General features: G+C 38.0%; 1 protein-coding gene across 7 annotated transcripts in view; it reads right to left on the reverse strand.

The window, feature by feature from the left end:
* Positions 1-16,370, reverse strand: part of DMXL1 (Dmx like 1) — a 91,519-nt gene that overhangs the window by 44,419 nt on the left and 30,730 nt on the right. For 4 of the 7 annotated variants that reach the window (XM_038170070.2, XM_072031715.1, XM_038170069.2 and 1 more), the window contains exons 10-20: positions 14,011-14,223; positions 11,352-11,605; positions 10,540-11,224; positions 9,883-10,004; positions 9,359-9,448; positions 8,946-9,048; positions 6,793-6,909; positions 5,311-5,550; positions 2,889-4,592; positions 2,188-2,298; positions 742-911 (exon numbers count right to left, since the gene is read on the reverse strand). In XM_038170070.2, coding sequence (XP_038025998.1) covers positions 742-911; positions 2,188-2,298; positions 2,889-4,592; positions 5,311-5,550; positions 6,793-6,909; positions 8,946-9,048; positions 9,359-9,448; positions 9,883-10,004; positions 10,540-11,224; positions 11,352-11,605; positions 14,011-14,223 — 3,809 coding nt within the window. The remainder of the gene's footprint in view (positions 1-741; positions 912-2,187; positions 2,299-2,888; positions 4,593-5,310; positions 5,551-6,792; positions 6,910-8,945; positions 9,049-9,358; positions 9,449-9,882; positions 10,005-10,539; positions 11,225-11,351; positions 11,606-14,010; positions 14,224-16,370) is intronic. The other 3 variants (XM_038170072.2, XM_038170071.2, XM_072031714.1) reach the window with 2 other exon arrangements.

Consider the following 16,370-nt stretch of genomic DNA (forward strand, 5'->3'; position numbering starts at 1 on the left):
GTGGAAGTAAGAATAGTCCAAAACCTATGTAAGATAACCTTAAATGCAGGCCCAGGAAACTTCATTTTTCTTTAAATGCAAAGCAGGTAATTTTCACAAAGTGATGATTAATTGCTGAAGACTTAACAGTAGAAGTAGAGACATGCATTTTACCACTTTGTGCTTTGCAGTCAAATTATCTTGTGCATGTCAGTTTCTAGCTCAACACACTTGGCTCTTCCAAGAGCTTAAAGCAACTGAGGTTAGGCTTATTGCCGCATCTGTGACAATTCAAATATGTATTTTTAAGAAATAAGGAAAAGCAATAGAAGGCCATGGAAGTAAATCAGCTTGCAAGACAGATGTACAATAACTTAATTGGCCTGACCTCTAATAGGTTTCTACTGAGAATCTTTCCCCATAAGTTGTTTCCTTACCTAGGAGAGGCCCTTGCTATACAAAAAACTAGCTCAACATGTATATTGAGCATCCACCATAAGCACTGTATGCTACACCTTCAAAATGTAGATTTTAAAAGCTAAAAATGTACTTCACACTGAATTTGAGACCTAAATTAACAAAGAAACACATTAAATACAGAATTGCACATTCATACAATAAACCATATTCATAACTAGTACAGCATGAAGCATTCTGTAATCCTGAACATAATCAAAATTTCAAACTATATAAACAGAAAGTACCAGAGAGCAGATATTTGAAAAGAAGTTTTGCAATTTTGTTTCAGAAGACTCTGTTTACCTTTTCTATGCATTTCCGTAGGCTATGGATATTTCGAACCCACCATCCTATACCCATAGCTCTGAGTTCTGACCATGTTGGATCTCCTTTCTGCATTGCAGGGAGCATGCTCAGTAGTTCTTCTTCTGCTACTGAATGAAATGCCCAGGCAAAATGACTAGTAGATAAGCCTAGATAATCAACCATTAAAAAAAAAAATCAGTAATAAATAATCAATAATATACATTCAAGGAGGTAAGGGTTAAGAGGAGGTAAAAAGGCTAAATTGTTCATTTTAGACTGCTAAGTGCATTAAAAATGAAACAGCAGAAATTCTTTAATATTTAGTATGTAAATATTCTTAAAAGTTTATACGGATGAAAGCGATTTTTTAACTTGTAAACTGCTTAGATAGTTTGCAAAGAACAGTTATTGACTGAAGCTCAAATGATAATGGGTGGCTTTAAGATTAGCCATGACAGGAAGTGCAACATATTGATTAAACTTTTCAAAGTTTTCATTATTTTGATTTGGATTGAAAGAAAGTGAAGATTACAGCAGCAGAAAATAGGTTTGAGAACAGAGGTACAAAAGAACTCTGAAAGACAAAAGCCATTACATAAGGAAGACAGCAATTACTAATGAGCATAAAAGCTAGTTATGGATTACTGCAACACCAGGAATGACCACAGGTGGCTGCTTTGCACAGAAACAACTGCACCTCTACAGGCACTTCTCATGAATTTCTGAGCTCAGTAGAAGCAATGCATCTCAGCTAAAAGGGTACTAGGAGAGACCTAACTCAGCAGTAATGTACTGTGGCAGTCCTAGTAAGGTCCAATCTCATATACAGTGGAAGAATAACAAGCCACGACATTGAAAATGTAATTATCTGTTATGAAGACTAATAAGAGGGTGAAGAAATAATCAAAATCACCCCTTCAAATTTGGATAAGTCCTAATGAAACATGATTTTGTAATAACTGGTTGGAACTAGTCAAAACTACACCAAAGAAAGCTTTATTTGAAATAGTTCATTGGATAATTACACTAGGTATATGAAAAAGCTTCAGTGATTTAATCGATTTTTTTTTCCAAAAAAAAAAAAACAAAAAACACCTGAGACAGTAAGTACTCTCTATTTTCTACTTCATTTCTGCAGAAGGTTATTGGAATGACATGGTACTAGAAGTACAGAAGAGCCTGTTCTCTTGGGGAAATAGAAGAAAATTAAAACTACAAAATTGTAATAGTTAGAGAAAAACACTTCAGTTCTAACACCTGCGTCTAGAGTAAAGCAGACATCTTCCGGTCTGGCATGCATTTGGATTGAACAATAGTGGTGTTGTTCATTTAAGAAAAACAAAATTACCTTGATTCTGGACAGACATGTCAATAACATAGAATCATGTGTACAGCTACTTCATTTAGTAACATTCACCCCCTCTAAGTAAACACGTCAGTTACCTTGGTGAAGCAGTTGAGCTCGATGTACAGGAGGAAGTGAAGTTGTCAGAAACGTGTGAAGCCGAACAGCCAATAAAAATTTTAAACCACACTCATCAAGAGTTTCTCCACCTACAATTAAATGTTTTGGTATGCACTTCAGACAAACTGTTAAAAATAGTCATTGGATCTCTTAACAGAAGAAATACCTTAGTTCTACAACTATTGATGCCTTAAATTCATAAATATATTATTAGCATAATCCATAACACGTCCCTTAATACATGAGGAAAATCTCAAAAAAAAAGTTTCAATATAAAAAAAGAATCTCAATATAAAAAGTTGTGAAGTTACTTGTTCAACTGAGTGCAAGAAATGGCAAAAGTGTTTCTACCAAATTAAAAAAAAAACTAAAACTGTTTCTCCATTTCTCTACAAAATGGAGCAAACATTGGCTGTTAACAATGTTGTCTCTTCAAAAGTGGATCAGAAAAAGCTAACGTAGGCAGACTGATGAAGTATCACTGCCATTAACAGCAAGCAATACCAAATTTCATTTTATGAAGTCAGAAACGGGAGTTAAACAGTAAACATTGCGATGGCACAGTAAATCAGACACTATAGTATGACAAGCTTTAATAGTAATACTCCAAAGTGACAGAGAAAAGTTACAAAAAGGGTTACGAAACAATAATATGTAGAATTTGGAATAGATAGCTTACCCTGATTTCTGTCTCTGCTTTCTCCAATGTCAGTACTGGTGGTAGCAATTGTATCTGCCAAGGCCATCAATGACATTTGCTCCATCCTAGTCAGACCTGGCAAACTTGAATGAAGCAAGTGACGAGAAAGAACTTGAGCATGCTCTGGTCCAAAATAAGTTGGGCTGTATTGAGAAAGATCAATGACTTTTGGTTTTGCACTGTCGTCATCTGTATCAAAAGTTACAAGTTCATCTGTGCTTGTAACAGAATTTTGAAAGAGATCTTCATAATTGTCATTGGGCATATCTTTTTTACGTTGGCTATTTTGATGATTTGACTTCTCTGAACAAGAATGAGATGAATCATCATCTGCAGCAAGCAGAGCATACAAGGGCAATGGTGGAACAGAGTCTATTTCAATATAGTCTGTAGTCTCAGTTTTGCTGAATGTTTTGGGGTCTCGTGCGGTACTTCCACTAGCACTGATGGTCAGAGATCTGAGTCTTCTATCGTGATTAGGTTCAGATTCATTTATAGCAACAACTTCTCCAGCAATGCACTTCACCAGATGGGACAGTATGGCTTTTGCTCTACGTACTTTACCAAGATCCATGAGTTCTAACAGTTGATGTGGATGGTACTGAGGTAAAGTGGGAGATAATGTATGAGCTGCTTCAAAAAGACCAGAGTCTTCCATTTCAGCAGAGAGATCAAAGGCAGATCTTTTCCCACTAAGTTTTTGTGCAAGGCTGGTCATAGATCTGGTCAAAGTTCGCTTTGGTGGAGGCAGAACTGAGCCAGCTGACTGGCTTTGTTTCATTGAGCTAGTTATACACGGCATACTTCCACTGTAGGAATCTGTACTAATTAGCTCCCGCTTGGCAGGAGGCTGCCACTGAGAATAGACATGCATTTCACAATCCATTCCAACTACAAGAATACCATCACGTACCCATGACAAGGAGACTGGAAAAGGAGGTGACCCCTCTACAGAGGAAACCAAGTCAACAGAACGCAGTAGAACAAACCTAGAAAGAGCTGTGGCCTTTGTAGTAGTACTGCCACTATGGGAGATTGCTATACTCTCCTTACCATTTTGTTCTTGCATTTTCCCAGACAGCTGGCCAAATAAAAAAAGTTTTGATCCAATTCCTACTGTCAAAATATGTGAACCATCCTCCCTAGACATCCAATCTAAGTGTACCAAGTGCTTAGTGCTGGGCATCACATTCCCACCATGAGAGAAAGAAACCTCTTGTCTGTTATATGCCACTAAATTACTATCAATACTAATAGCAGGGTCTAACATTGTGCCTATCTCATCTAAATGAAGAGTCTGCTCTAGAACCCAGGAAGAACCCCCTGTAGATTCACATTCAAAAATGCTAACATGCATTATAAAGTCGTGATGAAGGTGACTATTTTTAGGTGATACCTGCTTGTATGCTACAGCTAATCGGTTTGTGTGTGCACAACTAACTTCAGTTGGCCTTCCTGGAACAGTAATAGCACTACTACTAAGAAGTCCATCTTCAATCAATAATGGCCATTCTTCCCAAATATACGTAGCATCACTCTGTACATTAGATTCTGTCATGGATGAAGCTGATGAATCAGTGGTCACCCTGCATCTCCAGAATCGAACTTTTCCATCTGAGCATGAAGTAGCCAGCAGATAAGGTGCACGACAAACAGGATATATGGAAGATGAACTCAGATGTCCTAAAAATTAAGTATTTTTTATTAGTGCAAATAATAAAAAGTAAGCCAAAAGTAAAGACCTTTTTGTCCCATTATCATTTTATTATTCTAAAACAGACAAAAATATTAGGACTTCCTCATAAAAAGGGTTGTTCCCAGAGCTTTACAAGATTAAAAAAATCCTGTGAAATTATTTTACTATTAGTCTCCATTTCATTCTCTAGGAAGGAGTTACACTGCATGATTTAAATCAGAATTTAATATCACTAGGTGCCAGTTTTGCATTGTATGGGAAATACATTGTCTGATATACTTCTATCATCTCACACACAAACACTTCTCTTTTAGAAATCTAAAAATCTTTTCAAGATATTTTTGAGAGGCTTCTGATAGAAACCTTAAATTTAAGTGTACATCCCACCAAAAATTAATGATTTTAAAACTATTTGTTTTTCTACAATTCCTTTTATTTTCAGAACCTGGGTTTAAATAAACATTATGTCTTTCATAAAAAAAAAACAAAAAAAAAACCTTTATTTTGGTATTAGTTTCAAGATCCAGATTAAAAAGTCAGGGGAGCAGGTTTTAGCAAACAATTTAGATCTATCTACAGGTATTTTAATTCAAACAACAAATACCAAAATATTCACTTCTATTTTAAGCCAAAGTCAGAAATGCACTGATTCCACACTTTATTCTGAAAATAATAAGAAATTAAAAAAAAAAAAAAATCACAAACCTGCTGAGGGCTTAACACTTATTATCTCCACTCCTTCTGGCAAATTCAACTCTTGACTATATACCATTTTCGAAGAGAGAGTAAGCCAGCTGGTGCTCTGAAGGTTTGCTCTACAGGCTTGATACTTTTGATTGAAAGGTGACTGGACCTTCTCTGGATCTGGTGAAGAATGCAGTTCTTCTGTTTGTTTTGTTACTTCAGGTGTATCTGAGGCTACCTTTTCACCTAAAAATGTATGCACTGTTAGTTAAAAAAAAAATCAGTAATTTCTTTTAACTAGAGTCTAGTACCAGTGTCACTCATTATAAGTTCCAAAAAGATAGATAAAATGTTAAGAATTGTACTTTCCTTTCAATGAAAAGTGTTCCCAAATTCAGATGTAAAGAGAAATTGTAGCACACCTCAAATTAAACACTCCATAAATCTAGAAGTGCTTAGAGCTTCTTACACAGGAAACTCTTACTCTTAAAACAATCAAACTATAACCAGAAGCAGCAAAACTGCAAAAGAAAGAGGTAGGTATGTGGGCTTCCATGGAAATTAACGTTTCATGAGGCAGAGTATCTGCTGCAAGAGGAAATTAAATGCAGACTTCCATGTCTTACCTCATAAATTGAGGGAAAGTATTTTTTTCAGAAAAGTTTTGTCAAAATTCACTTAAAATGTATGATGTCAAAGATTATGTCACATGAATACTTCATTACTTTTTTAAAAAATAATAAAACCCAACAGTGTAAGTATGAATTTGAAACATACATTGGTTTAAAAAAAGAACTTTCCCAGTAGTGGCCTCACCATATAAGTAGATTAGAAAATTTGTATCTTTTGTTATCTCAACAGTTTAGTAACTGCAATACTATTTAAAGTAACTGAAAATTCTTCCTGTGAAAGCAACTATGAGATAAATAACCATTTGGTTTAAACGACAGAAACGTGCATTGTAACAGGTTTGTCTAGTATGTGATGAATGTTGGATTTCTGTTTCCTTATAATCTTTGTGTACTTCGTTTTATAATTTTCATGGTAGGTTTGTAGTCTGAAAGAACCAAAGATTCCAGAACTTCAGATTTTTTTCAGAACTGTAATCATACTCTCTGATGTTTAGGTGCTTCAGCATATAGCCCAATATAATTTATCTATAAGCTCAAAAACTGTAGACCACAAATTTCTAAGAAGCAAAGCATCTGAGCTGTTAGGCTCCGTTAAAACAAAAAAAAAAATACATTTGCCCTTTGAATACACAAAACTAACAATTTAGGGCTCAGGATGAATTCAAAAGCTTCAGCATTCTGAAAATTAAGAAGTGATCAAGAAAGAATGGGTTGTGATGAAAGATTCTAAAAGAATTATAGATTGTTTACAAAAAGCTGAAATGCCATTTAAAATACAGTGAATACCTGATTGATTCACAAGAGTGTGGTATTTTTGTTTTGTTTTATTTATTTATTTTTTAAAATCTAACCTACACAGAAATTGGCTTACCTACTGAGACAGGAATTGATTTCAAGTGTAAGTGCCACATATGTAGTAATGAACGGTTTTGAGTATATTCCATTACTATTAAGTAGAATTTTTCAGAGAATCCATTCTGCTGGTTTCCTGATGAAAATCAGAACAGAAATACTTCAGGCATTATTCAACTGCAAGTAGAACTAAATGTGCCAGCTAGCAAGTAATCTTAATAAACTACTGCCAGCTGATACTCAAATACAGTAGTCTGACTATATTCAACCTAATTATGCTAGTTTTATCAGTACTTCATCAAAAACAATAGCCCCTGCAATTATTATAGGCACGGATAGTAATAACAGTCACTATGCTCTTTTAGAGAGGTTAAAATATTTGTCATATATTTAAAGCTAAGTACCAGAATGTGCACTCAGCTCTACCTACTTATCTTTAATGGGTTGCTCTCTTAACACTTTCTTAAAGGTATCTGTTGCTGGCCACTCTAAGAGTTCAAACAGTGAACTAGACAGAGATTTGGCCTGACCCAGTACAGCTGTTACATTTAATGTACAAAAACTACACACATTACATCTACAGAAGCAATTACACGTCAACAATTGGAAAAGTCACAGCTTGGTCTAATTAATAGTTCATCCATCACAATCCAGCCAAGATTGATTATATAGTCTAGAACACGCAAGAGGAAAAAGGATTCTTCCTAAAATTATTTGCTGTACTTCTACCCATTACGAAAAGAAGGCATGAATTGTTATCAATAGCAGCCCATTTCTGGAGGGTGCACCCAGACATTCTCCCTCCTTAGCACTGAAGTAATCTTATTAGGTCCAAGCAAGAATGGTTAATTTAGTGATACAACCATGTATAATCTTTTCTCCAGGATTCCTCCAACCTCTCTTTACAATTGCATTTTTAGGTATGCATCTACAAAAAACAAGATCTACTAAAAACTACATTTGCCCTGCGGGTCTCACACAGGGCTGCTCATGGTAATGTTCTTTTTTAAAAAAATAATATGAGCTAAATAGTTACATGCTTAGCTAAAAAGGAAAGAGCACAGGCTTAAAACTGATGTGCTTTTAAGTATTAGATAGTTTGAAATGAGAACATAGGTCAATGGCACACTTCTAATTCACAGTATTAAAGAGCACATTTAGCTAAATTTCTTTCATGGCAGAAGCCCATATAGACTTCCAGAATGTACACCCAAGACTGAAGAGCTTCCATGCAAACGCACAACAAATTTATGCTTTAGCACAACACTTATTTCTTTTTCCTCTATTTTGTTCTTTATTTCCAAAATCCCACTTGTATATTTTGACCACTACTGAGAGTTAGGACTGATTATCTCCATTACTCCACATGTCCTTCTTGAGCAAAAACAGCTAATTCAGAAGCAAGCACTGTATATACAGTTCAGATCTTTTTTTTTTTGGTATGTCTCTCATCTTCTACCAAAAAATAGTTTAATGCATCGAGTTATTACACAGCATTTTGATACTGTTCCTTAATTTTCTTTCCTTTTATTCAGCATTTCCATTACCACTGCAGATGACTTGGTATCACAGGCTGTAATTTTATTTTGACCCTTTTTTTCCAAATCATTACATTGGAACCGAACAAAACAACACCAAGTTGCTTATATGTCAAAACTACTGACCAACTTCATCAACAAAAACTGATATTTTTATTTCAAGGCAATTCAGAGCTACCTTAAGACCCATAGAATGATAACCTCTAAAACCATAGCTGTGCGATGGTTTGCACCATTCACAGCATTGTACTTTGTCTTTTTTTGTGTGGGTTGCTTATTTGGCATGTCATTTATCATAGAAGCAGTATGTAAAGAACCTTCAAGAATGGATGCAGATAAGTTTGCTGTAGGGTATGCTGTATCGTACCCATCATACAGGCTCTACTTTTCAAACACTTTCTCCTCCTGCAAGAACTGCATCAGCCACAAAATGTTTAACAAAGCTATCTTGTCTAAGATTTGGTTGAGTACTACCCTCCAGGGAAGTGAAACACCCATGACTTTCGTTAGACTAGAATTTCTTCTTCAGCATACAAAGTCCTTAAAAGAAAGATGCAAAAACCTATACAAGTTATGTGGAATGCACGGACGATATTTGTCTTCAACATTTTATGAAATGAAAAGAATTCTTTACCAGAGTCTGCTAAATTGTTTTTCTTTTCAGGTATCTCCTTCTCCTGGTTGTTTAAAATGAAGTCTTCTTGAAAAACATGGAACAACTGTGTTTTTCTGCCATGCTAAGAAAGTAAAAGATACACACAAGTAGTGAACATCAGACAGCACTGCTTAAGGTTTCTCTCTAACATGCAGGCTTTTGAGCTGATTGCTAAGTTGCACACAACAAAAAAGATTTTTCAATAAGATACACCTTCATTATTCATGTTTTATTCATTTACAGATACTATGAAACTAAAAGCAAGTGTATGTCAGAATCAATATTTAAACGCTTAATTTTACTTGAAAGACAGCTAGAGGTGTAGCCTTTACTGTTAATACTTTTTAAGCAAGGTAATTATGGTATAAAATGGATACAGATAAAAGCCTTACAAGCTCTGTGATGGCATCCAGTTCAATGATGCATCCTGGACGAGCAGTAGATTGCTGACTTATGATGTTAAAAACTTCACCAACATATTTCTGTTAAAAACAAACGAGATGCTTCTTTTGTCCATTTCTGCAACACACACTGCTGAGTAGATACAACATCTAAGCAAATGTTAAACAAAAGAATTAAAAGTACTTCGGCTCTAAGTTACCAGGAATACTAATAGCATTAGTTATTTTTTGAAGAGCCACTTTATTTTTGATGATTAAACAATGGCAAGAACTTGCAAAACCATCACCTGGAAAGCCTCACATACAGCAGTTTACCACTGACTAACTAAACCAAAACAATGTCTCAACTGCAGTACGCCTACAATACTAAAAAGCTTTATCGTATGTTTTTACAAAAAGAATTGAACTATCATAATTTGCAAAATTCTTGACAACAAGCTTAGTTTCTAGTAAGTGTAACTATTATTACTGAATGAAGTTCCAACCTTAAAAAACTTGAGACAGCTCTCACTTACAGAAATTTCTGGATTGGAAAGCTCACACAGAAGTTTTTTAGCATCTATTACAGCTTGATATAATCTTAAATGCTGTCCATCACTAGCCACAAAGCAGGCACTTGGAGAATTACAGTATGCACCTGAAAAATACAAATGCACAAAGTACTCAAATTTAAACACAAACCAGCTCCCTTATATGAGAAGAAATTTGAAGTTTATGAAAGAAATACAGAATGAGAAATATTCTGTCTTGTTAATTTCTGTTCACAGGCAAGAACTACAAAGTGTTGCTTAGCAACCACACCAAAGAATACAAAAGGAAATCAGAATTTGGTTTGCAAACTAGAGCAAAATCTACCTCTGCTTTTAAGTGTTCACGACATTCTATAATCAAAAGTACACATTAGCATCTAACAGCTTGACTTCATTAGCTCCTAAAATATCAAATACAAAAGGTGGCATACCCCCACTCCCCACCAATTCTTTAAACAAGAATACACAAGTACAAAATATAACCAGCTTTGAAATATGTGAAATAAGGGATCCATGCTTAACATTCCTTTTTCAATCTATTCATATATACATATATCTACATCTACAATGCTACTTAATAGCATTATTAGCCTATATTACTTTTATTCTAGAATACTTAATAAATCAGGAAACTGAACTCACCGAGGCAATAACTGGGTATAAGAGTGGGCAGCCATGCAACATTAGAAAAAGCTGAAACATGGAGGGAATTGATCCGAGCAAGTTCAGATACTCCACCAGAAAAGGACAATGGCCCAACAGGATCAACTCTCCAAAGAATAAGTTCACTGTAAACTGCATTGGGATCCTGGGATGTTATGCTGGCATTGCCTCTACTCTGAAGTCTTAATGGTGACTCCTGAGACTTTAACGAATCATTTGCTTGTTTTGCATTCTCAACATCTGGTGAACTTAGAGCATTATGATGTGAGGTTGTAAGCAGCAGTGGTAATACTGAATGGCAAGCCAAGTCATTAAGATGAAAACGGTGACCACAATATCTGGATTTATGTGAAATACTGAGTACAGTTGAAAAAGCAGATTCTTCAGCAAAACTCACTAGCCATTGGTTCAAAGATCCATCTGCATGTTTGGAGATCATCATAACATTGGGTGTGAATATACTTAGTTTTAAACTGTTGGTTGATTTGCTGTGTCCAGAAGAGATAAGCATAGATGATGATCGTGTAAGGCCAGGAGGCTTTTGTTTGCCTTGTTGAATAGCCAAGTCAACATTTTTGGTACATGCATACATCACTATACTTCTGCAAAGAGAGTTTGCATCACCCGTTGGGAATGCAACAGGAATCCGTGAGACAAATGACACCTGGAAGTTTAAAAAATAAGGTATTTTAAGAAAGAATTTTAAAATTTTAAGAGCAAGTATTTAAGTTCTTTTCTCAACATACATTTTTCTTTACATTAAAGTGCATATTCCAGAAAATGCAAAGTACCTGCACCTGTCGAAACATGCCAGGCTGGTATTCATCTAGCCAGTCCACGTGCCATACCAGCAATGAACCATCCATAGGATGTATACTGAATAGCATATCAGCATTTTTACTCCATTCAGAAAGCAGAATTTCAATTTCATGATCAACAATAGCAGAAGATAAAGGGACAAGGTTTGATGCTGAAGTAGTTTTCTCATCACTCAATTCCTTCTTCTCTTGGTTTCCTTTTTGTTCATCTCCATTTTCATCAACTTCTAGAACAAAAAAAAAATGTATTTAAAAGCTAAAGTTTAACAAGCAAGGTCATTCAGGCATAGAAGCACATTTCAACCTTTTCCTAAATCCCTCATTCAAGCACATTGAAGCAAGGCCTTTCCACCCTCAGCAGAGTCCACAACTCCTCCAAGTTTGGTGCCATCAGCAAATTTGCTCAAAACACCTTCTAGTCCTATATCCAAATCATTTATAACGTCATTGAAGAGCACTGGCCCTAAAATGGAGCCTTGAGGGACCCCACTAGTGACCATCCACCAGCCAGATGTGGCCCCATTTACCACAACCCTTTGAGCCCTGCCTGTCAGCCAATTGCTCACCCATCGAATGATGTTTTTGTTAAGTTGTACGCTGGACATTTTGTCCAGTAGGACCCTACGCAAAAGCGTGTCAAAAGCTTTGCTGAAGTCCAAAAAGATCACATCACTTGGTTTCCCTTGATCGACTAGATGCGTGATCTTATCATAAAAAGAAATGAAATTTGTTAGGCAGGACCTACCCCTCATGAACCCATATTGGCTGGGACCTTTAGTAGACCGTGAATAAACTGGAATAGCTTAGTCTGCACTTGAATTTGGAATATTTATACTTTTCCATAGAATCACAGAATATCCTAGTTGAAAGGAATCCACGGGGATCATCAAGTCTAACTCCTGGGTCCCCAAAGGACCACCCCAAAAAAATCAGACTGTGTTTGAGAATGTTGTCTAAATGCTTCTAAATGCTTCTTAAACTCCAGCAAGCTCAGTGCTCTGACTACTTTCCTGGGGAGCCTGTTTCAGTGTACAACCACCCTCTCAGTGAAGACCCTTTCCTGAGATCCAGTCTGAACCTCCCCTGTTGCAGTTTCAAGCCATTCCCTTGGCACCTACTGTTGGTGACCAGAGAGAAGAGATCAGTGCCTGTCCCCCCTTGTGAGGAAGTTGTAGACTGCGATGAGGCCTCCCCTCAGTCTCCGCTTCTCTAGGCTGAACATGCCAAGTGACTTCAGATTATCCTCATACATCTTTCCCTCTAGACCATTTACCATCTTTGTTGCCTTCCTTTGGACACTTTTATACCTTTCTTATACCGTGGTGCCCAAAACTGCACACAGTGCTCCAAGTGAGGCTGCATCAGTGCAGAGCAAAGCGGGACAATTCCTTTCCTTCACCAACCAGCTAGCAGTGCTGTGCTCGATGTACCCCAGGATATGGTTGGCCCTCCTGGCCACCAAGGCACATTGCTGGCTCATGTTCAGCTTGAACCCCCAGACCCCTTTCTGTGAGGGTGCTCTCCAGCATCTCATCCCCCAGTCTATATGTTTAACTAGGGCTGCCCCTTCCCAGGTGCAGAATCTGGCACTTGCTCTTCTTAAACTTCATATTGTTGGTGTTGTTCATATTGTTGAATATGGTTTATGGTGTTGTTCACATTGTTGACCCAGCTCCCTAATTAGACCAGATCTCTCTGCAAGGCCTCACCACCCTCAACAGAGTCAACAGCTCCACACAACTTGGTATCGTCTGCAAACTTGCTCAGATAACCTTCAGGTTCTTCATCCAAATCATTATGAAAACACTGAAGAGGATTGGTCCTAAAGTGGAGCCCTGGGGAAACCCACTGTGACAGGTCATCAGCCTGATGTAACCCCATTTACAAGAATCCTCAGGGCCTGCCCCATCAGACTGTTGCTCATTATATTATGCTTGTATCTAACTGTATTCTGGTCACTTTGTCCTGAAGGATACTGTAAGAGATAGCATCGAAAGCTTTACTGAAATCCAGGAAGATTACACTGACTGTCTTTCTTTGGTCAACTAGCTGGGTGATCTTGTCATAAAAGGAAATTAAGTTTGTTAGACATGACCTTCTGCTAGTAAACCCATGTGGGCTCTGACCAATGACTGTGTTGTCCTTTAGGTGTTTTTCACCAAGTTCTAGCATAATCTTTTCCATAATTTTAACAGACACTGAAGTGAGATTTTCCCCATTTAATGTATGTTTTTGTATGCATGCGCGGAACAAAAGCAGTCATTTCCCAACCATGTCTAACAATATGTATTCAATTAATGTAAATATAAAGCTGTTTAAGTTAGGTATAGCTTAACACTGAAAACAAGAAAGCTTAGCTCTACAATTGTATCAGCTTCCCTAAGCATGTCAAAACAACACACTTCTAGTTTTCAGCGTCAGTTACTCTAAATATCTGGAAAAAAACAAACACAATTTGTAGATACACATTTTTTAAGAGCCACTTAGGTACTTCCACTCAAAGGGAAGGAAATTCACAGAAATAATACTGCAATCTGCTTGCTTCCTTACATTCTAAATTGCCTCTCACTTGAGATGAAAGAACACATTACTTTGTGAAATGAAAGCCGTTTGTCTGTGATAAGACTTTTACCTTCTTCTGATCTGCCGTCCATCTGATTAGATTCCTCTGTGTTTGTCTCAGGAGAATGATGTTCAAAACTCTTTTTAAGTTGCTGCAAAAATACTTCCATGGATAAGGTAAAATGGAGTTCTTTATTGTTTAGCCAGTGCACAACAAAAGGTCCACTTTTTTCTTCATTTTCACCAAGACTCAAAGACGTGATAGATGGGAGTAGAGGAATATCTACCAGAAAAAATATTAACAACTTCATTCAAAGCCAAGTAGTTTGGAAAAATATAATTTTCTAGACATTATGTTCAAGCAGAAAAGCCATGGGGAAAAAATACACTTGGGAATAAGCAAATAAAAAAGACTCAGTCTGCTGCAGTTTGGTTTTGAAAGGATAAAAAAACCTCGAGGTTTCACACAGACACATTTCACATTCTGTAGGAGATTAGTTTCTTTTTCATCTGAGTGCATCTTTCTGCAACACTCAAACCAGGATGAAACTCTTTTGCTATTGTCTTTGTAGGCACACAAGACATTAGAAAAGGATGACCATTATCTTGATCACTGGTATAAGTAATATTCCTGCTGACTGCAGATAGACTGGCTAGAAAACCACTGAGTGTATCCAGCAAGACCTACTGAAGATTTGACCAGAAAACCTGCTCAAAGGATAAAGACTTTCTGTGACCCTTTGAATGTAACTTACACTCCGGCATCATTACAAAAGGCTTTCTTGGACCATGTGTAAGTGTTTACAGAGCACACGTTCACCTCCAACCCAGTCATACACAGAAACATCTAATGGTTCATCAATGTGAACAGAACCATATGTACTGACCAGCCTGTCCCAGAAAGATGCTCTGGGTTGCTAAGCTAGCTCATCACTTTATTGTCACAGATCTCTTCAAAGATAAAAAACTCCTGCATAATTTATGCAGATATTTTTTTAAATTAAAAAATATATATATATTAAAGGAGACTTCTCCTTTCCCCATCCCAAACTGATGCCTGTGCCCACTGGTGAAGAACATGCCATTGGCCTTAAAGTTCTATTGGGTTTATGCAGCAAGGTTTTGGTGGCAGGAAGGCTTGAGGGGTAGCCTCTGGGAGCAGAGCCAGCTCCAGATGGCTCCAAAGGGACCTGCTGCTGGCCAGAGCTGAGCCAGAGAGCGATTCAGTTTGTGCCTCTGGGAGACCAGACTGAAGGAAGGGAATAAACTGCTGTGCAACAGCAGCTGGGAGAGAGGGGTGAGAAAATAGAGCAACATCCTTGCACCCCCCAGGTGAGTGCAGCAGGAGATGCTGCAGGCAGGCAGCAGCAGTTCCCCTGCGGGCTGTGCAGGGAGAGGCCCCTGGTGGAGCAGGCTGTCCCCCTGCAGCCCATGGGTCCCCCATGGAGCAGATCTCCACGCTGCAGCCCCCCCATGGGTGGAGGAGTCCCCGGTGGAGCAGGTGGATGTGGCCTGGAGGAGGCTGCAGCCCATGGAGAGCCCCCACAAGAGCAGGCCGGGGGGCAGAGCTATAGCCCGTGGAGAGGAGCCCACACCGTAGCAGGGGGTCTGGGGAGAGCTGCCCCCACCCGTGGGGGACCCGTGCTGGAGCAGTTTGTGCCTGTGGGATGGATGGATGGATGGACCCCGTGGGACGGAGCCGTGTGGGAGCAGTGCTTGACAGTAACTGAAGCCCGTGGGAAGGACACGTATTGGATCAGTTTGGGAAGGACAGCATGACATAGGGGTGACCCCACAATGGAGTGGGGGAAGAGAGTAAAGATGAAGAAGCAGCAGACATAGCATTATGGACTGACCACAAACCCCATTCCCCTGCACTGCTCAGGTGTGGGATACAGAAGAGTATGGGAAAGGTTTTTAGCTTGCTTTTAGTTCTCACTGCTCTAATCTGCTATCAATAGGCAATAAATTATATTAATCTCCCTATGCTGAGTCTGTTTTGCTGGTGACAGTAATCAGTGAGTGGTCTCCTTGTCCTTATTACAATTCATGAGCCTTTTTTAGTCATATTTTCTCCCCTTGTCCTTTTGAGGAGCAGGAGTGATAGTCCCACATGGTGGTGCTGAGCTGAGCTGCTCGTCAGTGTTAAGCCCCTCTGGGCTACATTTCCATAATGTAACACTGTGCATATACTTTCTATATCTATTTTCCTTGTTCTTTGCTACTATGGTTCAGAAAATAAAGCAAATAACTTGAGGATAATGTCCCAGTGTTTGTTACAGAACAGAGGCTGCAGCAGTATCTAGGCTCACATACAACAGGGCTTACACTGGTGAGAACAGGGTGACCAAGAAACACGTGCTGTAAGCCTATTGCATTAAGCTAGGCTTTCTGATTCCTACAGATTCCTTTATTATTTTACATTGCCAC

This window comes from Anas platyrhynchos, chromosome Z (genome assembly GCF_047663525.1).
Source record: "Anas platyrhynchos isolate ZD024472 breed Pekin duck chromosome Z, IASCAAS_PekinDuck_T2T, whole genome shotgun sequence".
Taxonomy (NCBI): Eukaryota; Metazoa; Chordata; class Aves; order Anseriformes; family Anatidae; genus Anas; species Anas platyrhynchos.